We start from the raw sequence: 15,135 nt of genomic DNA, 5'->3' as shown, positions 1-15,135 counted from the left end.
CTATGATGACCTGCGCGTTTCCCAGGGTCACTACCTTTGACAGCAGTACCTTGACGATTGCCTTGGCTACTTGCATGACAACAACCCCCACGGTAGATTTGCCCACACCAAAGTGGTTCGCGACTGACCGGTAGCTGTCCGGCGTTGCAAGCTTCCAGAGGGCTATGGCCACTCGCTTCTGGACAGTCAGGGCTGCTCGCATGCGGGTGTCCTTGCGCTTCAGGGCAGGGGACAGCAAGTCACAAAGTTCCAGGAAAGTCCCCTTCCGCATGCGAAAGTTTCGCAGCCACTGGGATTCATCCCAGACCTGAAGCACTATGCGGTCCCACCAGTCCGTGCTTGTTTCCCGGGCCCAGAATCGCCGTTCAACAAAATCCACATGCCCCATTGCCACCGTGATGTCCTGGGCGCTGGGGCTCGTGGTTTCTGACAGCTCTGTGCTACTCTCCGACTTCAGGCCCTCACGGCGGTGCCGTAGCCTCCTCGCCTGATTTCTCTGCATCTGCCTGTGGGAAAGGTGTATGATAAGGTGCGAGGCGTTGAGAACGGCCACAACTGCAGCGATGGTCGCAGCGGGATCCATGATCGCAGTGCTGTGGCGTCCGCGCTGTCACTGATCAAAAAGTGCGCGAACTGATTTCCCGCCGGCGCTTTCAGGGAGGGTGGCAGGGCGGTAGTGACTGACGGATGACGACAGTTACCCAAAAGCACCCTCGCCACATTTTTTTACCCAGAAGGCATTGGGGGCTCGACCCAGAATTCCAATGGGCAGCGGGGACTGCGGGAACTGTGGGATAGCTGCCCACAGTGCACCGCTTCCAATATCGACGCTCGCCCCGTTAGTGTGGACTCACAAAGTCGAATTACTGTCCTTAGTGTGGACACACACGTTCGACTTTGCAATATCGATTACACATATTCGATTTAAGTAAAATCGAACTACCCTCGTAGTGTAGACATACCCTTAGTGAGGAAAATGAAGTGTAAAAATATAAATAGGAAGGCAAAACAAATTTTGAAGAACAGTTAGCCAAAGACTCAAAAAATAATAGCAAAAATTTTTTACGAACATCAGAAGCAGGAAGCCTGCTAAATAACTAATGAGGCTACTGGACGATTGAGATGCTAAAGGAGCACTCAAGGACAATAAGGCCATTGTGGAGAAACTAAATTAATTCTTTGCATCAGTCTCGCAGTTGCGGATGTGAGGGAGATTCCAAAACCCGAGCCGTTCTTTTTAGGTGACAGATATGAATAACTGTCCCAGATTGAGGTGTCATTAGAGGAGGTTTTGGAATAAATTGCTAAACTAAACAGTAATAAGTCACCAGGACCAGATGGTATTCACCCAAGAGTTCTGAAGGAACTCAAATGTGAAATTGTAGGACTACTAACTGTAGTTTGTAACCTATCATTTAAACCAGCTTCTGTACCAAATGACAGGAGGATAGCTAATGTGACGCCAGTTTTTTAAAAAGGGCTCCAGAGGTGAACCCAGCAATTACAGACCGTAAACCTGACTTCAGTACCGGGCAAACTGGTTGAAACTATAGTAAGGAACAAAATTGTCAGACACATAGATGAACATAATTTGTTGGGAAATAGTTAACATGGTTTTTGAAAAGGGAAATCATGCCTCACTAATCTACTAGAATTCTTTGAGGGGGTCAACAAGCATGTGGACAAGGAGGATCCAGTGGATATAGTATATTTAGATTTTCAGAAAGCCTTTGACTAGGTCCCTCACCAAAGGCTCGTAAGCAAAGTAAGCAGTCATGAGACAAGAGTGAAGGTTCTCTCATGGATTGCTAACTGGTTAAAAGATAGGAAACAAAGGGTAGGAGTAAATAGTCAGTTTTCAGAATGGAGAGAGGTAAATAGTGGTGTCCACCAGGGTCTTTACTGGGCTCAGTCCTATTCAGCATTTTCATAAATGCTCTGGAAAAAGGAGTAAACAGTGAGGTGATAAAATTTGCAGATGTTAAAAACAAACAAACAAAAAACTACTCAAGATAGTTCAGTCCCATGCAGACTGCTAAGAGCTACAAAAGGATCTCTCAAAACTGGGTGACTGGACAGCAAAATGGCAGATGAAATTCAATGTTGATAAATGCAGAGTAATGCACATTGGAAAACATAATCCCCACTATACATATAAAATGATTGGGTCTAAATTAGCTGTTACCACTCAAGAAAGAAATCTTGGAGTCATTGTGGATAGTTCTCTGAAAAAATCCATTCCATGTACAGTGGCAGTCAAAAAAGCGAACAGAATGTTGGGCATCATTAAGAAAGGGATAGATAAGAAGACAGAAAATATCATATTGCCTCTATATAAATCCATAGTATGCCCACGTCTTAAAGACTGCGTGCAGTAGTGATCACCCCATCTCAAAAAAGATGTAATTGGAATTGGAAAAGGTTCAGAAAAGGGCAACAAAAATTTATTAGGGGTATGAAACAGCTTCCATATGAGGAGAGATTAATAAAACTAGGACTCTTCAGCTTGGAAAAGAGACAAGGGGGGGGGGATATGATAGAGGTCTATAAAATCATGACTGGTGTGGAGAAAGCAAATAAGGAAGTGTTATTTATTCCTTCTCATAACACAAGAACCAGGGGTCACCAAATGAAATGAATAGGCAGCAGGTTTAAAATCAAACAAAAGGAAGTATTTCTTCACACAACACACAGCCAACCTGTGGAATTCTTTGCCAGAGAATGTTGTGAAGGATAAGACTATAACAGGGGTCAAAAAAGAACTAGATAAATTAATGGAGGCTAGGTCCATAAATGGCTATTAGCCAGGATGGGCAGGGATGGTGTCCTAGCCTCTGTTTGCCAGAAGCTGGGAATGGATCACTTGATGATTACCTGTTCTGTTCATTGAGTCTGGGGCACCTGGCATTGGCCACTGTCGGAAGACAGAATACTGGGCTAGATGAATCTTTGATCTGACCCAAAGTATGGCCATTCTTATGTTCTTATCTATTATTGAAGTTTTATCAGAATAGTAAGCCAATTAGTCACTAAGTTGCTTGGACTCATTTGACCCTGTGTGGTGGTGTTTTTTTAAATACTTAGAGGACAGCATCAGTAAGTAGCTTTTCAATATCCTAATCTCAAATGTGGAAATTTTAGTTTTGGTGGTCCAAGTAATTTAGCTTTAAGTTTGCAATACATGTATTTATTATTCTTATTCATGACAGTGGCTTATTGTGAGCTTCCACCCTGTCAGATCCTAGATAGAATAGAGCACCCCTAATGTTGTGGTATCTTTAGTACACCTCTACCCCGATATAACGCGACCCGATATAATACGAATTCGGATATAACACGATAAAGCAGTGCTCCGGGGGGGCGGGGCTGCGCACTCTGGCGGATCAAAGCAAGTTAGCTATAATGCGGTTTCATCTATAACGTGGTAAGATTTTTTTGGCTCCCGAGGACAGCGTTATATCGGGGTAGAGGTGTATCAAGATTTGCTTTGTACTGTATCCGAAAGATAAAACTAAAGTTTATATGTGAGCCCCACTTTCCTGATGATCTTTATCAATTGCCATCTTTGTAAAGGGCTTCACCAGGTCCTTGATGGGATCTATTAGGAAAAACAGTTCAAGTTTGCATGTAGAGAGAGGAACGTGAGAGGAATATGTTTCCATGTGTTTATGGTGGGTGGAGGTGTGTGGGTGTGTGTGTGTGTGTGTACGTATGTATGTATTACATACTTGACAGCCCATTGTTGTGTGTATTTGTATTTGTAATGATAGACTGATTGTCAGAGCATAACAGTTAATTTTTTGGCAAGTATGAATGCCATCTCAGTCAGTGTTATTTCTGATACTATGATACATGAAGGGTGGAAAGACAACATTTCTTTAACAGCTAAACCAAGACATGCCTCATCGTGACACAGAGGCTCATTTGTGCTTGTCATAAATATAAAGGGAAGGGTAACCATCTTTCTGTCTACAGTACTATAAAATCCCTCCTGGCCAGAGGTACAAAATCCTTTTACCTGTAAAGGGTTAAGAAACTCAGGTAACCTAGCTGGCACCTGACCAAAAGGACCAATAAGGGGACAAGATACTTTCAAATCTGGGGAGGGGGAAAAGGCTTTGTTTTGTCTGTCTGTTCTGTGCGCTTGCCGGAGACAGATCAAGAAGGCAAGCAATCCAACTCAGTTAGAATTAGTAAGTAATAATAAGGAAATGCGTTAGCTTGCTTTTATTTTGGCTTGTGATTTTCCTTGTCTAGAGGGAGGTTTTGTCTAGAGGGAAGTTTATCCCTGGATTTGTAACTTTAAGGTTTTGCCTAGAGGGGAGATCCTCTATGTTCTTGAGTCTTTTGTTATTCTGTAAAGTACTTACCATCCCGATTTTACGGAGGTAATTCTTTTACCTTTTCTTAATTAAAATTCTTCTTTTAAGAACCTGATTGATTTTTCATCGTTTTAAGATCCAAGGGTTTGGGTCTATGTTCACCTGTACCAATTTGTGAGGATATTATTCTCAAGCCTCCCCAGGAAAGGGGGTGTAGGGGCTTGGGGGGATATTTGGGGAAGGTAGGGCTCCAAGTGGCCCTCCCTAAATGTTTGTTTAAATCACTTGGTGGTGGCAGTGTTACTTAATTCAAGGAATAGGGGAGTTTTTAACCTAAACTGGTAAAAATAAATTTAGGGGGTCTTCATGCGGGTCCCCACGTCTGTACCCTAAAGTTCAGAGTTGGGAATGGGGAGGGAACCCTGACAGTGCTTCACTCTGTCAGCAGCCCTTGTCAAGCCTGACATACTCACTGTAACTAACAGACTATTGTCATATCTGTATCTAAAAGGTGGCATGTAAATTATCATTAGAAAATAATAACTCACCTATGATTAACATTTTTGCATGATGTATGTAGTGGATGTGTATAAAAAAATTCTGAATATGCACCAGAATTATATTCTTAAAATGTGTTTGGCACATAATCCATAAGCACAGACTGCCTTAGACAAAGCAGTGTGTATTTGATTCTCTGGTCAGCCTGGTCTTCAGGCAGACAATGAAGGTACATGTTTGGTAAACAAAGCTATCAAGCCAAATGCAGGAGGAGATAGCATGGCGTCTATGCCCAACAGGAGAGAAGCTTGGTCTGGTTTTACTTTTCAAAAAATACATTGCAAATGTATTTACTTGTATATAAAGATGGGGGCTGAACCTCAAATGATAAGCAATTGTGAATCAAATGATAATATACAATACTACTGTATTATAAGATGGTATAGAGTGGAGGTCTTCTCTGAACGCTAATGACACACTAGTGATTAATATCATTGTGAAATATAACACTATATGAGGAGATAGGGATACATAATGATGATATGCTTTAAAGTCTGTGTCCAAATAGGGAGAAACAGGCTTTCTTCCAGACAGGAGAGAAGGCAGCTATTTGTCTCCTATGTAAATTAAGCATGGCTCAATCAAAACAGCAGAAGCCCTATTTACGTACAGGGGGATGGGAAGACCAGAGGAAAGGAAAAACAGCATGAGGTCATTCTGCCTCTTGAACCAAAGTAATTGAACTTTGAAAGGTATAAGCAAAGAAAGAAGCCATCTTTGGCATCCATCACTAGACAGACACAAGTGAACAGAGTTCTTGCAAGCTGAGAAAGATGCGTCCTTAAATGAAGGAGGGAGGTAGAGTTGAAGTCCCTGGGAATTGAATATAGGTGAGAAAGCTGATTCTTTCACCCAGGAAGACAAGGGGAAGCTAGCTTCCCCTTGTGCTTCTGTGGAAGGTCCTGACTGAGAGGAAGTCAGCCACGGCTGGAAAAATGGAAGACTGGTGAGAGAAACCATCTTGAACAAATCCTGTACCTTGCTAGCTTAAGTTTGAGACTTTCTGATTTGTTTGTAACACTTTATAACATTATTCCTTTTTCTTGGCACCAGTTAGCCTATGTCCTATTGCAAATAGATTTGTTTTATTTTTACTATAAACCAATTCAGTGCTGTGTTTAAAGGGAAAGGTGTATTTACGCCAGTTAAGTTAATAAGCTGTAATGTGCTTTTGTGTCTTTAGAGGAACAAACAAACATTATTATTTCTCTGAACTGTCCAAGAGAGGGCTGGACATTAGAGCACATAGTTTGAGGAATAATTGGGGTTGGGAGTGTGTTGGAGTCACCCTGCAAGTATTAACCCAGGCTTGTAGAAAGTCACGTGGGGTGACTGGCGTGTTGCAGGCAGGCTGCTGGGGTCAGAGTTGTAGGACCAAAGCTGCAGAGAGACATAGGTACTCAGGGCGTGACCTGCATGTTGTTGCTGACCGTGAATGTCATGGCTTGGAGTTATAGTAGCAAAGCATTTGAGGCACCCAGGGTTTCAGGGCAGGCGGTTACTCAACCCCTCGCTATTCTGGATTGCATCCTGAACTCTGTGACACTCATACAATTGTGTTTTTTGTACTCATTAGAAGAATTACAAACACTGGACTAAGGTCTACTCTCTGACACACTGGTATACTCTTCTGTGTCAAATAAGGAACTTTCACTATTCAAAATTATACTGGTATTAGAGTCTAAATTTCTTTCTGCTGTAAAGGTGTAACACAGACTGCATTACAAGCTTCCCTGTGTTCCATCAGTAGTGTGACTTAAGTGTATCCTTTGGGGACCATTTCCTAGAGGTGAGAGGAAAGTCCATTCCTTTTTAATCCATGAGTTTTCTGCCAGCAAGGTGCCATTTTTACTAGTGCACAATTGCTTACATCACTGGATTGAGACCACCATTTTTTTTAATGTAGGCACCTAAACGTCAAATATAAACTTTCAGTCACTACCAGCCTGGGCTGGATTCAAATTAGCAGCTTAAAAGTGAGGTGGTTTGTATTCTGATAATTTTAAGAGCCATTCAATCCCCCAGTAAAGCACTATTACTATACACAGATTGAATTATTAACAGTTTTTACATTATGGTGCATCAGGGATATAAAGATAACAGGGGAGACTTAAAAAATAAAAATAAATTGAGTTGCTACCCACATCACTTACTACTTTCCTATTACTTCAAAAAGTAAACTGCACGATATGCCTTGTCAAAATTTTCCATAATATCTAGTAAGTCACTCTGGAAGTTTAAACCTATAAAACATACTTTTGCTTTTTATCTACTTTTTTTGGTAAGGCTTCTTTTAATTCATTTGTGGAAACACATTGAGTGAGATGAAAAAATCAAGACCATTATAAGTAATAGTTTGGTACCTACACAGTGTGATAATCTATACAGTCCTCTTCATTAAATTAAGTGACATTTGTTACTTGATGCCTTTCTTTTTTTCTCTTTTTTTTCTTTTAGGCCTACTGTGTAACAGAACCTGGAGCAGGCTCTGATGTGGCAGGTATAAAAACGAGAGCTGAGAAGAAAGGAGATGAATATGTCATAAATGGTCAAAAGATGTGGATCACCAATGGTGGCAAAGCTAACTGGTACATTAACTGCTTATTAATCTGCTGTATGGTTTCAATTACTTTGTGTTCAGCCCTTCACCATGTTTTATATATAACAGAAAACTTCCTCTGATATACTAAAATAGGTATTAGGCTCTCTTTTATGATCCTTCTTCTAAATCTTCATGTTCATTACATTATATTCTGAGCTGTGATCAATATATCACTACAGAATTTTGCAGCTAACAATACACACTTGAGTGCCCCACAAGATCTACTAAGGAAACCACCAGATAACAAAACTTCTGAAAAATGTGTTTGATAGCAGCATGATTTAAAAGCCAATCAATTCTATCTATTTTTAAAGGGAGGAAAAGTACAGAGGATGACTTACTTGCACAGTACTCAAAAGAACTTGTCTTATTATTCATTACTCTGCCTTGATTGTATACATGGTCATTGAGCATAGTTCTTTCTTCTAGCCACATATACGGCTAGAAGACGCTTGTCACTTCCCACACAGATGGTTATAAAAAGCAGTTACATTTGTGTGGTGTCTTAAAAAGAATACTTTCCGAGCTATCCCCAAATCTAGATGTTGTTGCCTTGAAGTCTGAAAAAAGCATTTTTTTAAAAAGTACAGTTCTCTCATCCTGCCCTAGTTAATATCCTGTACAACCTGCTTCAGAGAAATCCACTTAATGGCTCAAGATCTTTGAGGAACCATTTAATAGCACCTAGCATTTGTCTTATGTCATCAAAGAATACTACAAGGGTGACTTATCACATTTGTTGCTTTTTTCTTTTAGAAATGAGCTGCAACTTAGACATAGAAGAATAAAATTAATCCCCTCCATGGGATCATATGATAGTTCTAAAGATTTTCACACAATCACCTGCTCCCCTAATCCTTGATCTGCTATGAAATGACTCATCTCTGCAATAGCTTTATCATAACATTCCTAAAGATAGTAACTAATATAATAAAAATGTACATTACACTATGAGGAAAGGGTCCTTTGTATCCGTTATTTGTCCTGTGTAATTTTGTTGGCACTTAGATACCACAGTGGTGGGTGTACTGGAAGTGCCTCAGTAGAAATATTTCCAATTTAAAGCCAGCTGTCTATTGTTCATGTCATCTACCAAAAGAAAAGAACTTAATGCTTCCCTTTTAGAATCTCTTGATAGGGTTAATGTTATATGGTACTCAGTATCTATCTTAAAAAAACTTGTATCTGTTTATCTCTTAATCCTGAAGACAGGTTTGAGTCACTCAAGTTACTATGTGTTTGCACTAGGTATTTTTTGTTAGCTCGTTCCAATCCTGATCTGAAAGCCCCTGCCAGCAAAGCCTTTACTGGATTTATTGTGGAAGCAGACAGCCCTGGAATCCAAATTGGAAGAAAGGTGGAGTATATATGCATAGATATTTATAAGCGTGCTAGCTGGGGTACTAGGAGTTGCACTGCTCAGCTCAAAAACAGTAATGTTAAAGGAGAAAGTACTATTACTTGAATGCTTTTTAACATATTAGGTACACAACATAACTGTGCCTAGCACAAGAAAACTTTTTTGTACTCATTGCTATTTCTGTATTCTGACTCATTTTTAAAGATGTTTGAAATAAATTAGTGGTGACTTACTAGGTCTATCATATTAGTATTATGGGTTTATTTCAAGTCAACATGAGGCTTGGTCACCTGGATGGTTTTTAAAAAAAAAAAAAAACTGATTTGATCTTGTTTACACTGGTGGAACTCTATAAATAACCATGGAGTTACACCACTGTACATAAGAAATATGTGAAATCAGAATTGCAGCTAAGACCTCTTTTTCTTGCAAACAGAGGACTTTCTTTGTTTTGACTGCCGATCTGTGTGTGTCTGCAAGGAAGCATGACTGGTGGGAGTAAGGAAGGAGCAGCTTATCTGCAAAACCCCGCACCTTGAGTTCTGTCTGAAAAGATTTTACCTATTGTTTCAAGTAACACCTAACTATTGAAAATGAAAAACTTTTCCTCTATATTTTACTGTTGTGTATTTGACATAACTTCACGTATAGTCAGTTTCATTGGATCCTCTGCATAGCGAGCCTGTCTCTTTTTCTTGGTAAGGTGGGTGTTTAAAAAGCAGCAGGAAAGAAAAGGAAAAATGTGATTACACACCCACAAAAATTGTCAAGGAGATGGAGGTAGGGGGGAGAGAAGGGGAATGTCTCATGGGCCAGTGTGGTACCTGAAACCATTTTGCCAACTTGTTTGGCAACTTGAAATGTCCATTTAATTAGAAGAGGAACATATGTCTCCTTTCCTTTCCTTTCCTGACTCCCAGCCATGGCTGTTCTGTCACTTGAACAGCACCACTATGCAGCAGGTGGAGCCATGTTACCAATCAAATGTGTTGTTTTACATTGTGGAGCGGTATCCTAAATGCTTGTTTACTGGTTGCTCTATTTCTTGGGAGTGATCAAAGGGACTCTGTCATATCAACTTAAACCTGAAATTTATATTTTTGTATTTTTTCAAATAAATTCAAAATTAAATCAACCTTGTACAAAACAAACTTCAATAGAAACATTGTAACATTTCAGTAGAATCTATTTCTGAAAGAACAATTTCTCTCAAAGAGCTTGTCACTAAAATGTTTTGTTGCTAGTGCATGAAAACCAAAAAGTGAAACTCCTTTAGAAAATGGCTGTAAGCAAAAGGTGAAACTAGCAGTTTTCATTGTGCTTAGAAAAATAAAGGGAATAAAAAGCATAAGTAAAAGAATGATTGATTTTTTTTTTATAAAAAATCATTGTTTTAATAAACTCCTTGAGTGTTTTTAGCATAAGTAAAGAAATTGTTTTTGGTTGCTTATTTATCAACTAGAAGTAACTCTTTAAGATTAAAACCACCAAATGCAGTTATGTCAAAGCTGTTTAAATTTTTGCTCTCAAGAGAGCTAATCTGTCTTTTGTTTAAAAATATGGTTTATAAAACAAAGGGCAGTGGTTAATTGCAATGCAAATAGGTATTTGCGTGTGGAGTTACCCAATATGCATGTCTAAGTGCTCTCTGGGTGCATCTGCTGTGTTTAACTTAGATTTTTTAAACCAAGTTTTCAGTTTCAATTTCTTTTCAAGTAAATCAAAATTTAGAAAACATCATGCCATGGAAGTATTCAGTTACAGTTATACCTTTTGTAAACTTCCTTTTCAGGAGATGAATATGGGTCAGCGCTGCTCAGATACAAGAGGTATTGTCTTTGAGGATGTGAGAGTGCCCAAAGAAAATGTTCTAAGTGCTGAGGGAGTTGGTTTTAAAATTGCTATGGGAGCTTTTGATAAAACCAGACCTCCAGTAAGTAGCAGAAATAAGGTGCTTTTTTAAAAAACAAACAAAAAAAACTAAGGTAAAAGTGGAGAATTCAGATTTTACTATGTACTGTATTTGAACTATACAGGTAGCAGCAGGTGCTGTTGGGCTAGCACAGAGAGCATTGGATGAAGCTACTAGGTATGCTTTGGAAAGAAAAACCTTTGGAAAACCAATTGTAGAGGTAAGTTAAGCAAAAAGTTACAAGCCACAGTTTCGTAGCACGTGCTCTTAAAATATTCTATTTTCATAGGACTACTTTACAGTATCCTTCATCCCTCACTCTGCTTTTTCAAATGGGAAGGTAGAGTTGAGCACTCCATATAAAACCATAAATAAAGCTAACCAGGTACTAAGTCCAGAAATGTTTTTAAAGAATGAATTGGTAAATGGTGATAGGTCATTTGAAAGCAATGTGCTGGGGCTGAATTACATCAACCAGATACTTCAGTTTCCTTACTTATTGGGCAGGGAGCTGCAGGGAAGAGAAGACTTGATACCAACTTTTCTTTTTGATGTAAAGCAGGATACAGACCCCATTAATAATGTAGCTAAACAGTGCAGTTCAAAGCTAAATGTTGTAATTAAATAGGTTTTAATTTTTAATTACTTGAGACTATGCCCCGAGCTATAGGTGTGAGATTCTGCCATCCCATAGTATATCTCTGAACAGAATTAATTCCATATGCTGCTCTGCCCACAATATTAAAGAAGCTACATTGTTTCTTTTGTATTCCCTGTAGAATCCCAACTAGGCAATATTAACTTGCTTTTATTTTAACAATCGTAGCACCAAGCAGTGTCCTTCATGCTGGCTGAAATGGCAATGAAAGTGGAACTAGCTAGACTGGCTTGCCAAAGGGCTGCTTGGGAGATTGATGTGGGTCGCAGAAATACTTACTTCGCATCCATTGCCAAGGCATTTGCTGGTGACATTGCAAACCAACTAGCTTCAGATGCAGTCCAGATTTTTGGAGGAAATGGATTTAATAGTGAATATCCTGTAGAAAAACTAATGAGAGATGCCAAAATCTATCAGGTAAGTAAAACAAATAATTAAAATATTACTATAGGGGTCGTATTATGTCTATAAAATAAGCTAGTGGTTGCTTGCTTTTAAAATTGACTACTAAATAATATTTGAAAAGCTGCTTTCTCCCTGCCCACCTCACTTTTTTTGTGTGCAGGTTTTGCTTTGCATCTTTCAAGGTAGGATGTATCTTCTAGGTAGACTGGGGAAGGAGGCTAGCCAAGAAGGCAGCTTGGGACTCTATCACTGAACTTGTTTTAGCCAAGGTTAAGCAGCATGTCGTAGTAGCACTTCATTCACTCCATTGCCCCTATTTTGGAGGGAGCTGGGATGATGGATTGGAAAAAACAGTTCTGGGCTACCCCAGGAGTGAGGAAGGGGAGGATATTTGGCTTTAAGAGAGGCAAGTAGCTTCCAAAATCAGTGATGAGCCTTGGCATGTATTATCTGAAACTAAAGTTGATGACAGTCACTACTCTTTTTAGCTCTTAGAATGACTCTTGAGATCTGAGAGATGTGCTACGTGTGCCTTCAGTTTTTAGAACATTCATATATTATGTGGATATTTTTATTCTGGGACTTGAGTGTCTCTTTCCAAGTAAGAGCCATCTTTCTAAATGCTATCTTAAGTCTGAATACAGAAATATTGGCATGGCAAGTCCGCATATAGGCTAAAACACCATTCTTAAACTTGGCTTAAACATGCTTTGTCCTGACCCCACACTACATGGCCAGTACTTAAGCAGCCTGAATTAGTTTTAATGAAACATGGTTCTCAGCCCAATTCAGATAACTCTTAAACTAAGCAGCAACATAAAGGGCTGTGTGTAGTAAAAGGAAGGCTGCCTCTGTTAGCACTTTGTTGGTATAGCAGGTATCCAGTGTTGTCTTTAGCAAGCTCCTCTGAAATGCTGCTGTGGCAGTTCAGTAAGGCTCAGTTTCACAGCAGGGAGCAGCACCTGGTTAGGCGAGGTAAGAGGAAGCAGAGACTGAAAGGAAAGAAATCAAAATGTAGAGAAGAATATAGACTTTAATCCCCCACTTCAGTCTGTTCGTTCTTAAACAGTTTTTAAGGAAACTGAAATGATACAAAACAGTTAATATAAATAATCAAACTTACAGACTATTTTAAAAGGCTTTCTGAAGTGGAGATTGAATTTTCTTCTTCCTTACATGATGATCCACTGCACTTCCCTGTTGCAAAACTGGTGGTAATCTTCACCCATTTGCCAAGTCACATAGGCAGAACGGAGGGACCCATAATAAAAGCATTTTATGATTACTTAAACTAAAAGCCACTTCAAGTACTCAGAGTGCTGCAGTACTAGTGCCAAGCAGAAGTTATCTCAGGAACATTATTGATACTAATTACTCTTCTAAAGGAATGATTGTGAAAGAATTCCTTTGCACAACCAGGGGGCACAGTACTTTATTCCTAATACTAACTATCAAGTGCAGGAATAGGAGCAACTAAATAATTCTAAAAAGGATTTGGTTCTTTCACCACGCAATGCGTTTCCTAAGCCACAAAATATTTATCCAACCTTCCTGTGAAGATGCTGGCAAGTTCTAATGGTGTAAAGAGAGTTTAGAAACCATGTTCTGTGACTAACTATCAATGTAATTGGTGGGAAACTTTTCTTTGCTGCTCCTGTTGTTTTTGGTTCACATGAATGATATAAAACTATTTCATTATTCTCATTAATTATTATAGTCCTGAAGCTGTTCTGGTTTCCTCTTTATATATGAGAAAAAAGAAAGGAAGCTGCAACCTTATTCTGTGTTTAGTACAGCACATTTCTATACCCTCTGCAGGACCTGAAGACTTGTATTCAGGTAGAATGCTGTCTAGTTCTCTTGTCCCATGACAGCAATCCTCTTTAACTTTTCCTCTACTTTATTTTTCTCCAATATAGGGAAGCAAAATAAGAAAGAAATGGGAGGCTTTCATCTTTGAGTTTATTCCTTGGTCTGGATTGAGGAGCCATTTTGTCAGTGTTCCTTGGGCAGCTCAGTTTTTCCACAAGCAAGCAATGGATAAGGCAACTGATGTCTGTAATCCTAGGCTCTGAAATTCATCTTCCAGTGATGCTCTTGAGCTTTCTCTCATGATTATTTGCCAGTCCATGAAGTGTGTAACATTAACTCTCATCCAGAAAATGGACAGCATTCATCTACAGCTGATAGACAAGGCCTACATCCTTCAGAACAAGTGTTACTCTGGTAGTGAGATTAGTGTCTCAAGAGGCTTTTTTAAAAAGGGAGATTCTGTCTTGGACTATTCAAACTACACGTAATGGTCCAGATTCTCTCCTGTGGTGTGGCTGCTTCATAGCATAGTAGTATCCTCCAGCAGCACAAAAGCAGGTTTAGACTAAAGGGTATGTGGCTGGGACTTTCCTGTGACCTCTGGCTGCTCAAACAGCCTTTCAGGTCCATTGGCAGCTGGTGTGAGTTAGAGAAGCTAAGAAGCTGCTCTGACTCACACCAGAGAACCAGCTCAAGATAAGAGGAGCACAACTATGGCTTTGCATTCCCCAAGTTTAGCTGTGGCACACACAGCCAGCCAAGGTTTGGGGCCCAGATCTTGTTCCAGTTCCATATGTGTGTCTGTTTCCTTTGCCAGTGAATCTATAAATAGTGTTACGGGACCATCTATTGAGTTCTGAAAATCCAGCCCAATTACACAAGTCTCAGACAAAACATCCTCCCTTCCAGTTCTTTACCTTCTCTACAGAAAACACAGTCCACTCAAGCTCTGTCCCAGTACCCTCTCTGAGTGTACCCCTTCAGGTTCAGACATCGTGCCTTTACCTCTCCTGGACTGTAATCCCACAATTTTCCCATTCTTAGACTGGGCCCTGGGCTACTGTACCCTGTCATGCCCTGTGTATAAGCTATGCTTACCCAGCAGGTCTGACTGGGTTTAACAGTTCTTCCCTTTGAGAGTCTGTGATCAGTGGTGAATATTGTGACCAGACAGCTTGTTAAAAACAAAGTATTGTTTATGTCTCACAATAGGAACAAAGCATAAAAGAAAAAGGATTTTAAAACAAATTATAATCTACCCATGTATCTGTCTTACCTGAGGTAACGTCTTACCATCCTGTGTTTATAACCTAAGCAGGCCAACCTTCAGACACCCCAGCAGGTGCCTATGTTGGTGTGGTTTCCCCAAACAGCTACCCAGTCTCTTTATAAACTGATATTGACCTTTTGATCTTCTTGTGTTCCCGAGTCTTTCTGTCTAGCATTGTCTCTTAACAACCACAAAGTGCCTACCAAATAGTGACTTATTTTGAGTCAGTTTTCCTT

General features: G+C 39.7%; 1 protein-coding gene and 1 non-coding gene across 2 annotated transcripts in view; both read left to right on the top strand.

The window, feature by feature from the left end:
- Window positions 1-15,135, top strand: part of LOC112109815 (medium-chain specific acyl-CoA dehydrogenase, mitochondrial) — a 43,905-nt gene that overhangs the window by 20,428 nt on the left and 8,342 nt on the right. The window contains exons 7-11 of the mRNA XM_026655995.1: window positions 7,338-7,468; window positions 8,731-8,839; window positions 10,635-10,775; window positions 10,879-10,974; window positions 11,581-11,829. Coding sequence (XP_026511780.1) covers window positions 7,338-7,468; window positions 8,731-8,839; window positions 10,635-10,775; window positions 10,879-10,974; window positions 11,581-11,829 — 726 coding nt within the window. The remainder of the gene's footprint in view (window positions 1-7,337; window positions 7,469-8,730; window positions 8,840-10,634; window positions 10,776-10,878; window positions 10,975-11,580; window positions 11,830-15,135) is intronic.
- LOC113407492 lies at window positions 12,239-12,330 on the top strand. The gene has a single exon (XR_003369998.1). It is a non-coding gene; the product is annotated as a small nucleolar RNA SNORD45 (small nucleolar RNA).

The sequence above is a fragment of the Terrapene carolina genome, unplaced genomic scaffold (genome assembly GCF_002925995.2).
Source record: "Terrapene carolina triunguis isolate 2854851 unplaced genomic scaffold, T_m_triunguis-2.0 Scaffold211, whole genome shotgun sequence".
Classification (NCBI taxonomy): domain Eukaryota; kingdom Metazoa; phylum Chordata; order Testudines; family Emydidae; genus Terrapene; species Terrapene triunguis.
This window is presented reverse-complemented; position numbering and strand designations above follow the sequence as displayed.